The sequence below is a fragment of the Leptinotarsa decemlineata genome, unplaced genomic scaffold (assembly GCF_025532065.1).
Source record: "Leptinotarsa decemlineata unplaced genomic scaffold, Ldec_3_MD MMD2_tig00002082_RagTag_RagTag, whole genome shotgun sequence".
NCBI lineage: Eukaryota > Metazoa > Arthropoda > Insecta > Coleoptera > Chrysomelidae > Leptinotarsa > Leptinotarsa decemlineata.
The window spans coordinates 5,275,715-5,290,251 of NW_027412573.1; the positions used below are offsets into that span (position 1 = coordinate 5,275,715).

The window sequence follows — 14,537 nt, forward strand, 5'->3', positions numbered from 1 at the left end:
GAAATAATGAACGTTTGAGACACGTCCAGGAAGTCCACACATACAGAGGTGGTACAGTAATGCTCTGGGCGGAATCATAATCGGCGGCAGAACCGATCTCGTTTTTCCAAATCGCTCCCTCACAGCTCGACAGTACCTCGACACCATTCTTCTACCTATCGTCCGTCCGTTTGCTGGTGCTGTTGGTGGAAACTTCCACTTAATGCACTATAATGCTCATCCACATGTCGCGCGTCTAGTGACTGACTGGCTCACCAACGAAGGAGTTGATGTATTGCCATGGCCAACACAATCACCGGACCTGAATCCCATCGAGCATGTGTGGGACATGCTTCAACGAAGAATTACTCCGCATATGGGGAACATTCACACAACGTTTCAATTGAGAGAGCTTTTAATCGCTGAATGGGCAAATTTACCTCAACAAGACATTGACAATCTCATTTTGTCGATGCACGATAGATGTAGGGCCGTAATAAACCAGCGTGGAGGCCATACTTTGTACTGATTTCAATTTTTTTTGTATTATGATTTTTTTTCGGGGTGCCAAAGAAGAGCCATATTTTTTTTTAGTTTTGCTTATATACGCACTCAGTATTTTTGACCATTTAATGAATTTTGTTGTAAGTTACATTCGTTTAATAATCACCCGTCAACTTTTCTTTCCCTAAAGCGATCTAAAAAAAATTATTGCCATTTTTAAAAATATTCCTAGACTTTTCCGATGTGTGTATATACACACAGGCATTCATATACTCACATATATAAGTGGATCATTATTTACAGCTAGACAATAAATTTGGTAGAAGAAATTCATTTCTTTCATTCATTCATTCATAAAATATCTTCATTTCCAAACTGTATGTACCTAAATGTATCTATGTTTTGTTATAAAGAATACATATACACTGAAAAAAATATACTGACCACACAGTTGACATAAAAAATATTCTTCTATATCTCGAGTAATTATTTCAGATACCAAATATCGCAATACTATGTAATCCAGCAATTTGAAAATTTCAAATGTTAAACTGAATACATGTTTCTTATTAATCAGTGGGCTACTATTGAAGACTGGCAGCAAACAAATCTAAAGAAATGAACTTCAAACGTTCAAGCTAGTCTCGAATATACCTACACAGTAGGTTGAATGAACTGACGCCAATCAGAAAACAAATACTTCCCTGGCCAGGGGAGATAAGTGAAAGCGCTCGAATGACTATAAATAGTCATCTCTCGAAGGAATAGTTCAGATTCTTTCACAGAGAACGTGATGGACATGCTGGAGGGGAAGTTGGTATCTTTGTCAAACGATCCCTTCAATGTGTCCAATACGGCATTGACAGCGCTCGATTACACGGAACTGAGGCCGTGGGGACTGAGCAGATGTTGTCACAGAATAATCTCGATTTACAACCCTCCGAACAATCAATTACTTCCAGAATTATTGGATGAACTGCTGCTGATGGAAAGCAATATTCCGACAATTGCTGGTGGTGACTTTAACGCCAAGTACAGACTATGGAGCAGATCCACAAATCGAAACGGCCAAGCGCTCTATGCGCATGCCGACAAGCATGAATATTTCGTGCTGGGACTGGGTCAACCTACGTACTATTGCGGGCAGACTAGGCCTGACGTATTAGACATCCCGCTTCTCAGAAACGTCTCTCTGACCAGCGAAATTTACGTTCTGTCGGAAATGGATTCTGATCATAATCCAGTAATCCTGGTATTAGGCAATGATCTTCCTTTTCCTGATCATCACATTAGATCTTCGACGGACTGGGATATCTTCACAATCCAGCTCGGGAAGATTATCCGCTGAAGAGCTACAATGAGTTTCCCCCTCGTATCGAAACCTTGATACGGGAGAAAAATCTCCTGAGAAAGCTCTATCAGCGAACCCTATTTCCAGGAGATAAAATTGCAACAAGCAGGATAGCCAACCAAGTTAAACAGGCCATCATTGATCACCGAAACGAAAAGTGGGAGGAGCTCTTGGAATCCCAAGAGCCTGGGGAGGACAAGCTTTGGCGAGTCACCCGCAGACTCAGAAGGAAGACGATCGTTCCCTGACCAATTCACGGAGAGCGCGGAGTGTGCTACTCCCCCGCCGACAAAGCAATAGCCTTTGCCGACACGATGGAACGTCAGTTTCAGCTCAACGTTGACGACAATGACGAAATCGACCGCGATATTCTGTCAGAAGATCGGGTTCACCGTATCCTCAGGGAAGATGACGACGGTAAGATCCGCCCAGCTCTGTGTGACCGAAATGTTCTGCCTGATGGGCAGTTTGGCTTTAAAAGAGAACACTCCACTGAGTTACAGGCTCTGAGACTGGTCGAAAACACCATGGCGGAACTGAACCAAAACAAAAAAGTCCATGTCGTTTTACTAGACATCTCGAAGACCTTCGACCATGTATGGCACGAAGGCCTTCTGCATAAACTAATCGCGTTTGACCTGCCTAGAGGCCTGATCCGGTGGATTAGGCCTTTCCTGAAAGACAGAACATTTCAGGTTAGAGTAGAGGACTCTGTGTCTGACAACAGAGAGATCCTTGCTGGAGTGCCGCAGGGTGCCGTGCTCTCCGCTACGCTGTACTCACTTTACACCAGTGACCTTCCGAAGTCTGAGCGTGTGAGAAAATCTCTGTACGCCGATGACACGGCTCTTCTCTCGTCTTCCATAGTTCGGGGGCTCGGTGTCGTACACATGCAACGTGCATTGAACGACCTCGAGCGCTGGTCGAGTGAACCTGGACAAGACCCAGGCGATAACCATGGGAAGACTGAAATCCTCTCCGACCAGAAAAGTGAGGATCTCTGGAAGGGAGATCGACTAGCAAGCGCGGGTAAAGTACATCGGCCTTCTAATAGACCGTAGGCTCACCTGGAACCCGCACATCCCAACCGTGAAGGCAAAGATCGAGGGTCGGATCAAAAGTCTGTGCCCTCTGATCAACAGACGTTCTAAATTAAGACTGAAGAAAAAAATAACGATCTATAAAACGATGCTCAAGCTTGTCATCATGTACGCTTCAGGCGTCTGGGGACAAGCGGCTCCGTCTAATATCTCCATTTTGGAGAGATTGCAAAATAAGTTAATACGGATGATAGTGAATGCTCCGTGGTTCGTGCGGAATGAAGCCATACGCAGAGATTTGCAGCTGCCTTCCATTAAGCAGTCCATTCAGTTGAGGAATCGGCAAGTCTTTGATTGCGCAGAAACCCACGATAATCCATTAGTTAGGGAAGCTATGGATTATGCTGTAGACGACCCCTCCCGATATAGAAAGCCCAGGCACTCTGACGAGTGAAGTCCTCATGTCCTCCGTTAAAATATGAACAGTATCTTCACGCCGAACTATAAATATTTATTATTCTCAGCCGTATATTCAATATTGAAGCAGGTTCAGTTTAGTACACCTTTTGTTCCAAATTACCCCATAAAAAAGTCCAAAGGTGTCAAATCTGGCGAGCGGACTGGCCATTCTGTAGGACCTCGACGGCCAATCCGACGACCGGGAAAAGTAGTATTCAAATAGTTTCTTCCTTTTTTGGAGTAATGTAGTGGTGCTCCATCTTGTTGGAATGAAACATCCATATCGACTTCATTAGGATCCGCTTCGACGATTTCAGTGATGAGATGGTCAACAATAGTTTTCGACATATTCAAATACAGTTCACCTGTTAACTTTTGATCAATAAATAGAGATCCTACAATATGGATTCCCAATATACCTGCCCAAACATTAATTTTTTCTGGATATTGAGTATGTGTTTACCAGAAAACGTGAGAGTTGGTATCACTCCCATAATGGCAATTTTGTCTGTAAACATTGCCGTTAAAAAAATGTATATTCGTCATTAAAACAAATATTGTGCAGATAGGTAGGATGACTTGCAATGGTTTCTGTCATGATTTTACAGAATTCTGTTCATCGATCAAGGTCATCTTCAGTTAATTGGTGTACCAAGTCTCCACACAGTAGAAGGAGACACCTCACAGACATTCGCGACGGAATAAGTATACTGTTCAGGATTTACTACCATCCCACCAATTATTTGCACTTGCTACTCTTCCGGAATGGACGGATGACCTGGGGGCTTTTTGTTGTGTACACAACCAGTAGTTGTGAATTTGGATACAAGTTCCCTAAAATATTTTCTACAGATAGGACGATTCGAAAAAAGTTCATTGAAAATCATTTCGGTCTCGTGAGAGTTACGCGTCGCACCGTAAATAAAAATCGCTTCAATTTTTTTTTCAATGGACAATAATTGACCATTTTAGACATTTTTGAAGTGGTACCTTTCTACTAGTAAAACCGAGAACTCGGCTAATACCAAGCTGGATATTATATCCGACCGACATTTATGCAAAATACCTCATAGAGGTTAGTCTCGCAGTTGTTTTTTGTTGATCCAGCAGAAGGACCATGCTGAAATTATTCGAATAGATCACCTGCAGACCGGTTTGGGTCGAATCTTTCCTGCACAGTTGAGAGATAATACCTCCAAACCGATCTGTAGGTAATCTACTATAATTTTGGCATGGTCCTACTGCTGGATGAACGAGAAACATCTGGGACACTAACATCAATATTCAGCGTGGTATCAGTCAGGGAAGTAGCTGTTTTCCGGCAGGCATTCACCAGCACCTACTGTTTAGGTATTTGGGAGAGGTGAATATTTCTAGATTTCATTTCAAAATATTTATTTTCTCATTTTTCACAAAAAAAAAGTCAGTAACTTGTCGTATTTGATAATTTTGCCTATTGAAAAAAGGGTGAGCAATTATACATATAATCATTTTAACGTTTCGAAGACTAAAAACGACCTCCCTCTTCAGAATAGTAAAAAAATCCAAATATATCAACAGTATAGGTCGGTCGGTAGCCAAGCGGTTCGGCGTGGGTGATTTGTTCACTCACTCGAATTGACTGCCGTGTTGGTCGGTGGTTCAAGCCCTAGTCTGAACGATCGATCTTCACTTGCTATCGTCCAACCCGTGTTAGGAATCACACGTTAAAAGGTAAGACCTCGTTAATCCTTAGCTTGCACAAGTTTTGACTTCTGAGGGTTGTCGTTCGTAGGGGTGCGACAGCTGGTTAACGGAAAAACAGATTTTAAACAGATTTTAAACAGTTGTTCTCGCTAATACTCTTTATTTTCAAACTTTCCAAAAAGATGGTGCAAATTGTTGACTTGTGGGTAAAAAGTTCCCAGTCTGTGATATAGAATCGCACCTCAGGGATCCAATATTTTACTAGTGCGATCCAAACAATACTTTCGCATTTTTGTGTGGGATTTCATCCTTTTGAACCACTCTGTACATAGAATAGTATTTTCCAGACGTAACTCAATAACATTCATTCATTATCGAGTTGACATTATCTCACAACAAACCTGTTGTGATGTGTTTTACTCAACAATACAATTAGCAGCAATTCTTATCTCAAAATTATTTTGAACTCCTTCTGAGTAATGGTTTCAGGTATCATCAAAACAATATGTGAATGGAAATTTGCAGAATTCATTGCCAGATGGTCGTATAGCACTTTTTTAGTCCACTTCTTCATTGTTTTTGGCCGGTATCTTTTCGAAGATGGTTTGCGAGATATTTCAGATGAGATTTTGGTGAGTACCGCTCTGTTGCTATGAAACTTCATTCTGACAATATTAGGCCAGGCGTACTATATTATTTTGGCGAAAAAATTCCTTACAGGGCAAACTCAACGGAGAAGGGTTGGAAAGGAAGTCAGTAATATTGGGGCAGAAATTCAACAGCTGAATGTTTGCAGGGGCGGAGGGGTGGCGGTGAAAAGAAATGAAAAACGGTTTTTCGCGGTTTGCGGCCAAAATAATTGTTTTAGAGAAAAAAGCTGAAGAGGAAAGTTGTGAATAATGAAAAAATCTATAACTTTTGTATACATACTTTTTTCACATAAACTTGAAATTTTCGAGTAAAACGCGAAAAACCACTTTTTTCGTTTTTTATTTTTCATTTCACGAAAAAAAAGCGTATCACTATGAAAATTTGAGGAATTGTACTATTTTTTATCACAAATAAGAAGCAATTTTTTTTTCGCGATAAGTTAATTAGTTTCTGAGAAACTTGCGTTTTTTCGAAAAAAAAAGGATTTTTTTCAAGTCAGTCAAAAAGGATTTTTTTGTTGACCTAGACAACTTTCACAATGCTCATTTTTTTCGTAATTACATCAGCTTTCAGATGAAAAAATGAAAATATACTACTTTAAGCAACCAAATCGTTTAGAATGCAAAAAACTGAAAAATTGTGCTTTTTTTCGTGATTTGTTTCATGTTTATTGTTTCATAAATCCAATTTTCCTGAAAAATCAGTATTTTTCAACATAGTACGCCTGGCCTATATAGTCTGGGTCACAATATCCTTTTTTGGAACATCTGTTCAAGGGCACCGAAAATTTTGTCGATTCGGAATGACCTCTAGCAACTTTTTGAAAAATTCCAAGAGGGGCTCAAAAAATTGCAAAAATTATAAACAATTTTGTGAAAAAGGGGGGTTTGGTTTTTTGCAAATATCTTGAAAAATATCAAAGATATCCGAAATTTGAAAAAAAAATCTCAAAGAGGAAGAAATTTACTAAAAAAAAGTTCTGCCTCCCAAAACTCTGTCACCAATATTTATAATTTTAATTCAGAGGTGAAAATAGCGCTAAAACCGGACGAAGCGCGTCCGACAGTCGCTGACCGATACGGACATTTGAACAATAAAAATTATTTCAACCCATCAAATATCATTATCAAAAAAAATTCACATACCTCCTAAACACTTGAATCAACTAAAATTTTGATTTTCCATTTCGTCATCAATGATCAGACTTTAAAAATGAAAAATTCAATTAAAGCAATGAAAACTTTTTTTTTTGTATTTGTTTAAAACACTGTTATGAACAAATGTATTGTTTATAAAATATTTGAAATTTTTTTTAAGGGATTTCTATCAGTGACGAATACTATAATTTTTGAAAACCAAATTGTCTCTTGAAAACATTTTTTTATTGCTTGAAAACGCATTTGTTGATCAACCATTTTTTGCTCCTAAATATGAATATTAAGAAACGATTTTTCATCAAATCATAATTCCTATTACTCTTTGATATTCTAAGAAAAAATTTTTTTCAATTTATATTTTCCTTATTCATTTAATAAACAATCGGTTATGAACAAATCAATTTTTACGATTTATTTTCTCAAATACCAACAAAAAACCAAAATCAACCATGTATCACCAAACACAAAAATAAAAAAATATTGAAGGATTTGTAAAAAATAGAGAAATATTTTTTCACACAAAAAATGACATATGGTTATTTTTGTTTTTTTTTTTTTGGTGGTATTCAAAAGAAATATTTCGTAAAAATCAATTCGTTTGAAACAAATTGTTTATTAAATAAATAAAGAACATATAAATCAAAAAAAGTTTTTTTCTAGATTATCAAAGAGAAACAGAAATTATGATTTTGAAATATTTGTTCCTCAATATCCATATTCAGTAGCAAAATAATTGTTAATCAACAAATGCCCTTTTAGGCAATAAACATTTTTTCAAGAAACAATTTTGTTTTTTATCGACCTTTTTTTGGGTATTTGTTACCTTCTACAATCTGAAAAATATAAAAAATTATAATGGAGGACTTTATACAAGTGTAGAAGGGCAAACTTTTCAGTTTACCCCGATAAGTTACTGCGTAAAAATCAAAGTATTTTTCACAAAGAAAAATCTTCTATTTATCAGTAACTTGTTGTATTCAACAATTTTGCCTATCAAAAAAATTATTGAGAAATAATACTTATCTTTTACGTTTCGGAGGCCAAAATCTGCCTCCGTCTTCAGAAATGGATGAAAAATTCGAATATATTCGCAGTTATTCCTTTTTTGATAGCTTATTTCTTTACTTCTTCGACAGATGTCAAAAAAGTTTCGAAATATGAAATTATGTCAATGTTGTTGATTGAAAACTGAAACATTCGATGTAATACAAGGTACTCTCCGATATCAGTTTGTTGCCATTTCGCCATTATCCAAAGTTTTCTTCAAGATGGGTAGCGAAGTACGGTCTATTTCTAAGGAGCTATTCGAGATACAATTCTCTCCACACATGAAAATATACGCTGATTCTTTTAGCTTACGTCTCTTAGAATGAGGCTCATTGGTAATCATTCTTGTCCTATTCCATTCCACCCGATGTTCACCGTCTGATTTTAAAATGTGTTTTGGTAATTTTGATCCTGTCCATTGTCTATTTTTTATATGATCTCGATGTTCATTCTCACGCATTTTCATATTTCAAAACTTCTTTGACATCTGTCGAAGAATTAAAGAAATAAGCTATCAAAAAAGGAATAACTGCGAATATATTCGAATTTTTTTTCCATTTCTGAAAACGGAGGCACATTTTAGCCTCCGAAACGTAAAAGATAAGTATTATTTCTCAATAATTTTTTTGATAGGCAAAATTGTTGAATACAACAAGTTACTGATAAATAGAAGATTTTTCTTTGTGAAAAATACTTTGATTTTTACGCAGTAACTTATCGGGGTAAACTAAAAAGTTTGCCCTTCTACACTTGTATAAAGTTCTCCATTATAATTTTTATATTTTTCAGATTGTGGAAGGTAACAAATACCCAAGAAAAGGTCGATAAAAAATTGATTCTTCCTCCACAAAAAATGACATTCGTTAAATTTTGTTTTCAAAAATCATAATAGTCATCACTGATGAAAATCTCCCCAAAAATTTCAAATATCTTATAAACAATACATTTTTATAACAATTTCTTAAACAAATAGAGTTAAAAATTAAGAAAAATCATTTTTATGTAACTTCAAATAATAAGTATACGAATAAATTTGAATATTGAAAAAAAAATGTTCATTGCTTCAATTGAATTTTGCACTTTTTAACGTCTTTGATTATTGATAACAAAGTGAAAAATCTGAATTTTTCAATTTTTCCAACGGAAATCTTTTTTGAAGGCTTTCAAAGAAAGCTTCAAGAAGTGAAAAAAATTTGAGATTTCTTGTTTAAAAATTATCAAGGTTTTTATGTGAATTTCAAACTTGAAAAACTTAGTTAATTAACTAATGTATATCTAATAAAATAATCACGGAAAAAATGTTTTCCATGGATTTTCGTTTCTTCAAGTATCTAGAAGGTACGTTAATTTTTTTTCCTCAATAATGAGATTTAATGGGTGAAATAATTTTTGTTGTTCAAAGGTCTGTATCGGTCAAATCGTGCGGGACGCACATCGCCCGCTTTTAGTGCTATTTTCGTCTCTAAATTAAAATCATAAATATCGATGATAGCGTTCCGAAATGTGAACGTTTTTTCTAGAAATTTCTTCCTCTTCAAGGATCTTTATTCAAATTTAGGATATCTCTAATATTTTCCGAGATATTTGCAAAAAACCAAACCCCTCCTTTTTACTAAATTGTTTATAACTTTTTCAATTTTTTCGAGCCCCTCTTGAAATTTTTCAAAAGTTGCTAGAGGTTATTTCGAATCGAATAAGCACTAGATCATAATGTTTCAATACCTTTGGACAGATGTTCCAAAAAAGAATCTTGTGACCCAGAACAATAAGAAACAAAAAAAATAATGGTAGTTCATGGTTTTTGTGTTGAAATCTCAGACACATTCGATAGTTAGTGAGAAATCAACAAAAGTTGGTAAAACTTTTGGTGCTGAAAACGATTCGGCAACACTGGGAGATGAACTAACTCGCCCATATCGTGATATGCCGAAAAAAGTTGTTTCATATAATTACCATTCTTGTTGGCGAAAAAAAAGTAATTTTCATAAAAAATATAGTTTTGAATTATGCATTCCGATTTTGAAATATCTGCATAGTGTTATGATAGATATGAAATTCAAATATAAAAAACAAGTATTGTAAAATATTTGCATTCTGGGACTAGTCAGAAACTTAAGCTGAGCTGAAATCAAATTAAATCAATTTCAAGGCCTAAATTATTACATCATGTCATAAATTACAACAAAATGAATGAATAACAAATTCATTCAAACCAAAAAAATATTCCAGGCGAAACACGTGTATACCAGTTAGGGTGACAGTGTTCCATGTGAGGACAATGTATTACCATTCATTCAAAGTAGAACTCATGTGAATGAGATCTGATTCTTATTCCTCAACAAATGTTCGATATACAAACTGAGTAGAGAAAAGTATCTTCTGTATAATTCAGTGTTCATATAGAAGTATTTGTTTCGAAAGATTTTTTTTCTTTCGTGTAATTCAATGTTTATATGAAAGTAGCTGTTTCAGGAGGACTTTCTTTCAGTTTGTGTCTGAAAGTTACTTCTTTGCATGATCTATACATTCATGTATGAGTTTCAAATTGATTACTTCCTTCCTTTCTTTGGAAGATTCTCTCATCCATTTTTTTGTATCAGATGGAGTAGTAGAAAGTCAAAAACTTTCTTTCCCAAAAATTAATCACTCCTAAAAATATATTCCTTTCAAATCATATATATATATATATATATATATATATATATATATATATATATATATATATGGGAATTTTTTTGTTCATCTCTTCAAGCAACTTTTGATATATCCATTAGGTTGTGCTTTAAAAATGATGCCAAATGACATGCATATGACCGATCAAGTGATTTTTCTTCCCTGTCCAATTTGACATTTTTTCCAAAAAATTTCAGAAAAGCAGTTTTTGCTCGAAATTTCGAAAATCGGTAAAGAGAAAAGATAATTGTTTTTCCATTTTTTACCCATATACCAATTTTTAGCTCTCTAGTACAAATTTAGTTTTTTCACAGTTTTTCGAAAATTTGACATTTGCCGATTTCTCAAATTTAGCCAAACCTCAACAAAGTTAGTGCTTTATGCCTAACTTATCTTTCCAAAACATTTTTATCACCAATTGCAATTTTAAATACAACTTATTTCGCAAAAATTCAAAACACCAGAAAAAATTATGCCAAAAATTATGCAAAGTTGATACAGTTTTTAAAAACAGATAAATATTTCCCTTCATTTCTACTTTTTGTGAAATAGCTTCATACATAAACATAATTAAAAAACAATATCAATGAAAAGTCAATAATTTATTCTTTACTGCACTTTTCAAACAGTTAAACTTTGATTTACTAATTACGAAAAATTACAACGTAATTAAACTAAGGGAAGGAATTATACGAAAGTAATTTCACACTTACTAAATATCTTTTATGAGGTATGAATGAACAAAATTATTTCAACAATCAATTCAGATTTTGTTGCCTAGAAAACTAAACCGTAAAAAATTCTAACAAACATCTGTTAAAATAAAGTTATAATTTAAATTAAGAACACTAAATCAAATCGAAACATATGCCTAAACCATGTAAATACCAATTGAAATACAAAATAAAAAGTCACATTTCGGTGTGCCTTCCACCACGTTCAATGCAATCAATTGTCCTTTTTAAAACATCTTTAACTGCATTCTTTATACTACGGGGTTTCATGCTTACAACACATTCTCGAATAACTGCCTCTAAATGGTTTATATCTCGAAAAGGTCTTTGCTTATACACCTTTTGTTTCAAGTAACCCCACAAGAAGAAATCTAGTGGGGTTATATCAGGAGATCTAGGCGGCCAAAAGTGTTCCATATTGCGACTGATTACTTTGCCCCTAAATATTTCCAAAAGACGATCTTTAACCACCCTTGTAGTATGAATAGGTGCACCATCACACTGATACCACACAACATTCCTTACTTGAAGGGCATATTATCCAAAACTTCAGATAGTTCGGTATTCATAAAGTGTAGGTAGTCCGCAGAATTTAAATTATGTCTAAAAAAGTATGGTCCTATAATTTGATCGTTTAATATGCCACACCATACATTCGTCTTAAACGAATATTGATCTCGACATTCGATTACGAAATGTGGGTTTTCTTTTGCCCACCACCTGCAGTTTTGCGAGCTCACAACGCCATTTGAAGAGAAGATCGCTTCATCTGTCCATAAAATTTGATAAGGAAAATGATAATTTTCTTCTTTTTCCCCTTGAAACCAAAAAGAAAAATACAAGCGCATTACGAAGTCCCTTTCTTTTAATGTATTGATAAATTTCGGATTATAAGGCGTAAATTTATTTTTGTGTAAAATACGCCGTACACTCTCTCGGTTAACATCTGTTCTATCTGCAATATCTTGAATACTTGTTTTTTTATGTTCTACGACATCCAAACTTATTTCAAATTCCACTTCTTCAGTATATCTAGAAGGCTGATGTGCTTTTCTAAAATTACTCTCAACCGAGCCAGTAGATTTAAACTTAGCTATTATCCTACTAACTGTTGACTGATGAATATTTCTTGCAGGATGTCTGGCATTGAAAATATCAGCTACTTGTCGGTGACCGGTATTCTCGCCGCATATTAAAACGATTTCAATTTTCTCTTGAAGATTCAGCATTTTCAACAACACACTAGACAACGAATAAACTATTTTAAAACTAAAACTGATAACCACTATTTTGAGTTATTCAACAAATGTCATATGACAATAAAATATTTTGCTTATTCAGTTCAGTTCAATTGTTTCCCTTAGTTTAATTTCGTTGTAATTTTTCGTAATAAGTAAATCAAAGTATAACTATTTGAAAAATGCAGTTAAGAATAATATATTGACTTTTCATTGATATTGTTTTTTAATTATGCCTATGTATCAAGCTATTTCGCAAAAAGTAGAAATAAAATGAAATATTTATCTGTTTTTAAAAACTGTATCAACTTTGCATAATTTTTGGCATAATTTTTTCTGGTGTTTTAAATTTTTGCAAAATAAGTTGTATTTAGAATTGCAATTGGTAATAAAAATGCGTTGGAAAGATAAGTTAGGCATAAAGCACTAACTTTGTTGAGGTTTGGCTAAATTTGAGAAATCGGCAAATATCAAATTTTCGAAAAACTGTAAAAAAACTAAATTTGTACTAGAGAGCTAAAAATTGGTATATGGGTAAAAAATGAAAAAACAATCATCTTTTCCCTTTACCGATTTTCGAAATTTCGAGCAATAACTGCTTTTCTGAACATTTTTTGGAAAAAATGTCAAATTGGACAGGGAAGAAAAATCACTTGATCGGTCATATGCATGTCATATGCATATGCAACTTTTGATATCTCCTAATGGAGATATCAAAAGTTGTTTTAAGAGATGAACAAAAAAAATCCCATTTGATGCAGACTTTATGTGTGACACTATATATATATATATATATATATATATGAATATATATATATATATATATATATATATATATGAATATATATATATATATATATATATATATATATATATATATATATATATATATATATATATATATATATATATATATGTTATGTTTTCTGCATCAGTGAGGCAAATATCGGATTATTGCAAATTAAGATGTCCTTCAGAGGGAATTATTTTACTTACTCACTCACTTTGTTCAAAAAATTAAACCTAAACCTTTTAAGACGGCTGCATCCGTTTCAAAATAGTTTTGTATTAGGGAATAATATAGGCTCAAAATTCCAACGAAATCAAGATATCAATCTCACAATCAGTACAAATTTTCACTGAAAAGTTTTCGGTTCTGAAAAAACCAGTATACTTAATTTCTTAGATAGTGAAACGCTTCGAAAAGCAGACAGTTCTGGTGTGTCAGATCAGTGTTTGTTTCACAAATCTATCTTTCTGTCCATCTATCTATCTATCATTACTATTTTTTTTCTGTTTCAGATCAAGACATCGGTCTCAGATGTTATTCTATCATTTATAGCTGGACTTTTTGTTCATCTCACCGTAGAGAGACCAATGGCTTACGTTTTTTCCTTTTACTTACCCGATAGATACCAGAACAAAGAACTGAAGGACGAAAAGAATAAATGAATTTGAGGATCCATTATGATCATTTTAGAACAAAGTTACCTCAAAAAAGATGAAACATTGTTTATACATACAATATACAAATTTTTCATTTCTTTCGCATTCCCAAAAAAGAGAAATATATATATTTATGAATAGTGTATTGTGTTATTTCAACTTCAACCACCCCTGTATCCTTCTAATACAGAGACGTTATAGTCGAAGTAACTGGTATTGTGCATACTTAAAGTATCGGCATTCTCAAAGGTCAAAAAACCAATACAGAGGAATGAAACCGCTGCCAACTAGTCCACGTGGACTGGAGAGTTGGCGGTTCGTATTGGATGATTTTCAGTAGCCAAGTGTTATGATTGGCTGAAGAGTCATAAAATTAATTTCAAAAACATGTTACGGTGACGAATAGAATTCGAGCCGTCGTGTTGTCAATGTTCAGTTTAGGAACTGATCGCGATTTCAGTGTTAGAATGCGATATTGGTGCAGTTATTATTACTTAAAATTGTTGTTATCTTTTTGGAATGTGGCGTCCTTGGACAAGTACTAATAGTAATAACGAGTATGATAACAACGC

The 14,537-nt window shown here is 34.3% G+C and overlaps 1 protein-coding gene across 1 annotated transcript in view; it reads left to right on the top strand.

Annotated features, from left to right (window-relative positions):
- Window positions 1-14,105, top strand: part of LOC111516467 (O-acyltransferase like protein-like) — a 58,033-nt gene extending 43,928 nt beyond the window's left edge. The window contains exons 11-12 of the mRNA XM_074176881.1: window positions 5,509-5,651; window positions 13,822-14,105. Coding sequence (XP_074032982.1) covers window positions 5,509-5,651; window positions 13,822-13,971 — 293 coding nt within the window. The 3' untranslated portion in view covers window positions 13,972-14,105. The remainder of the gene's footprint in view (window positions 1-5,508; window positions 5,652-13,821) is intronic.
- The last annotated feature ends 432 nt before the right edge of the window (window positions 14,106-14,537 follow it).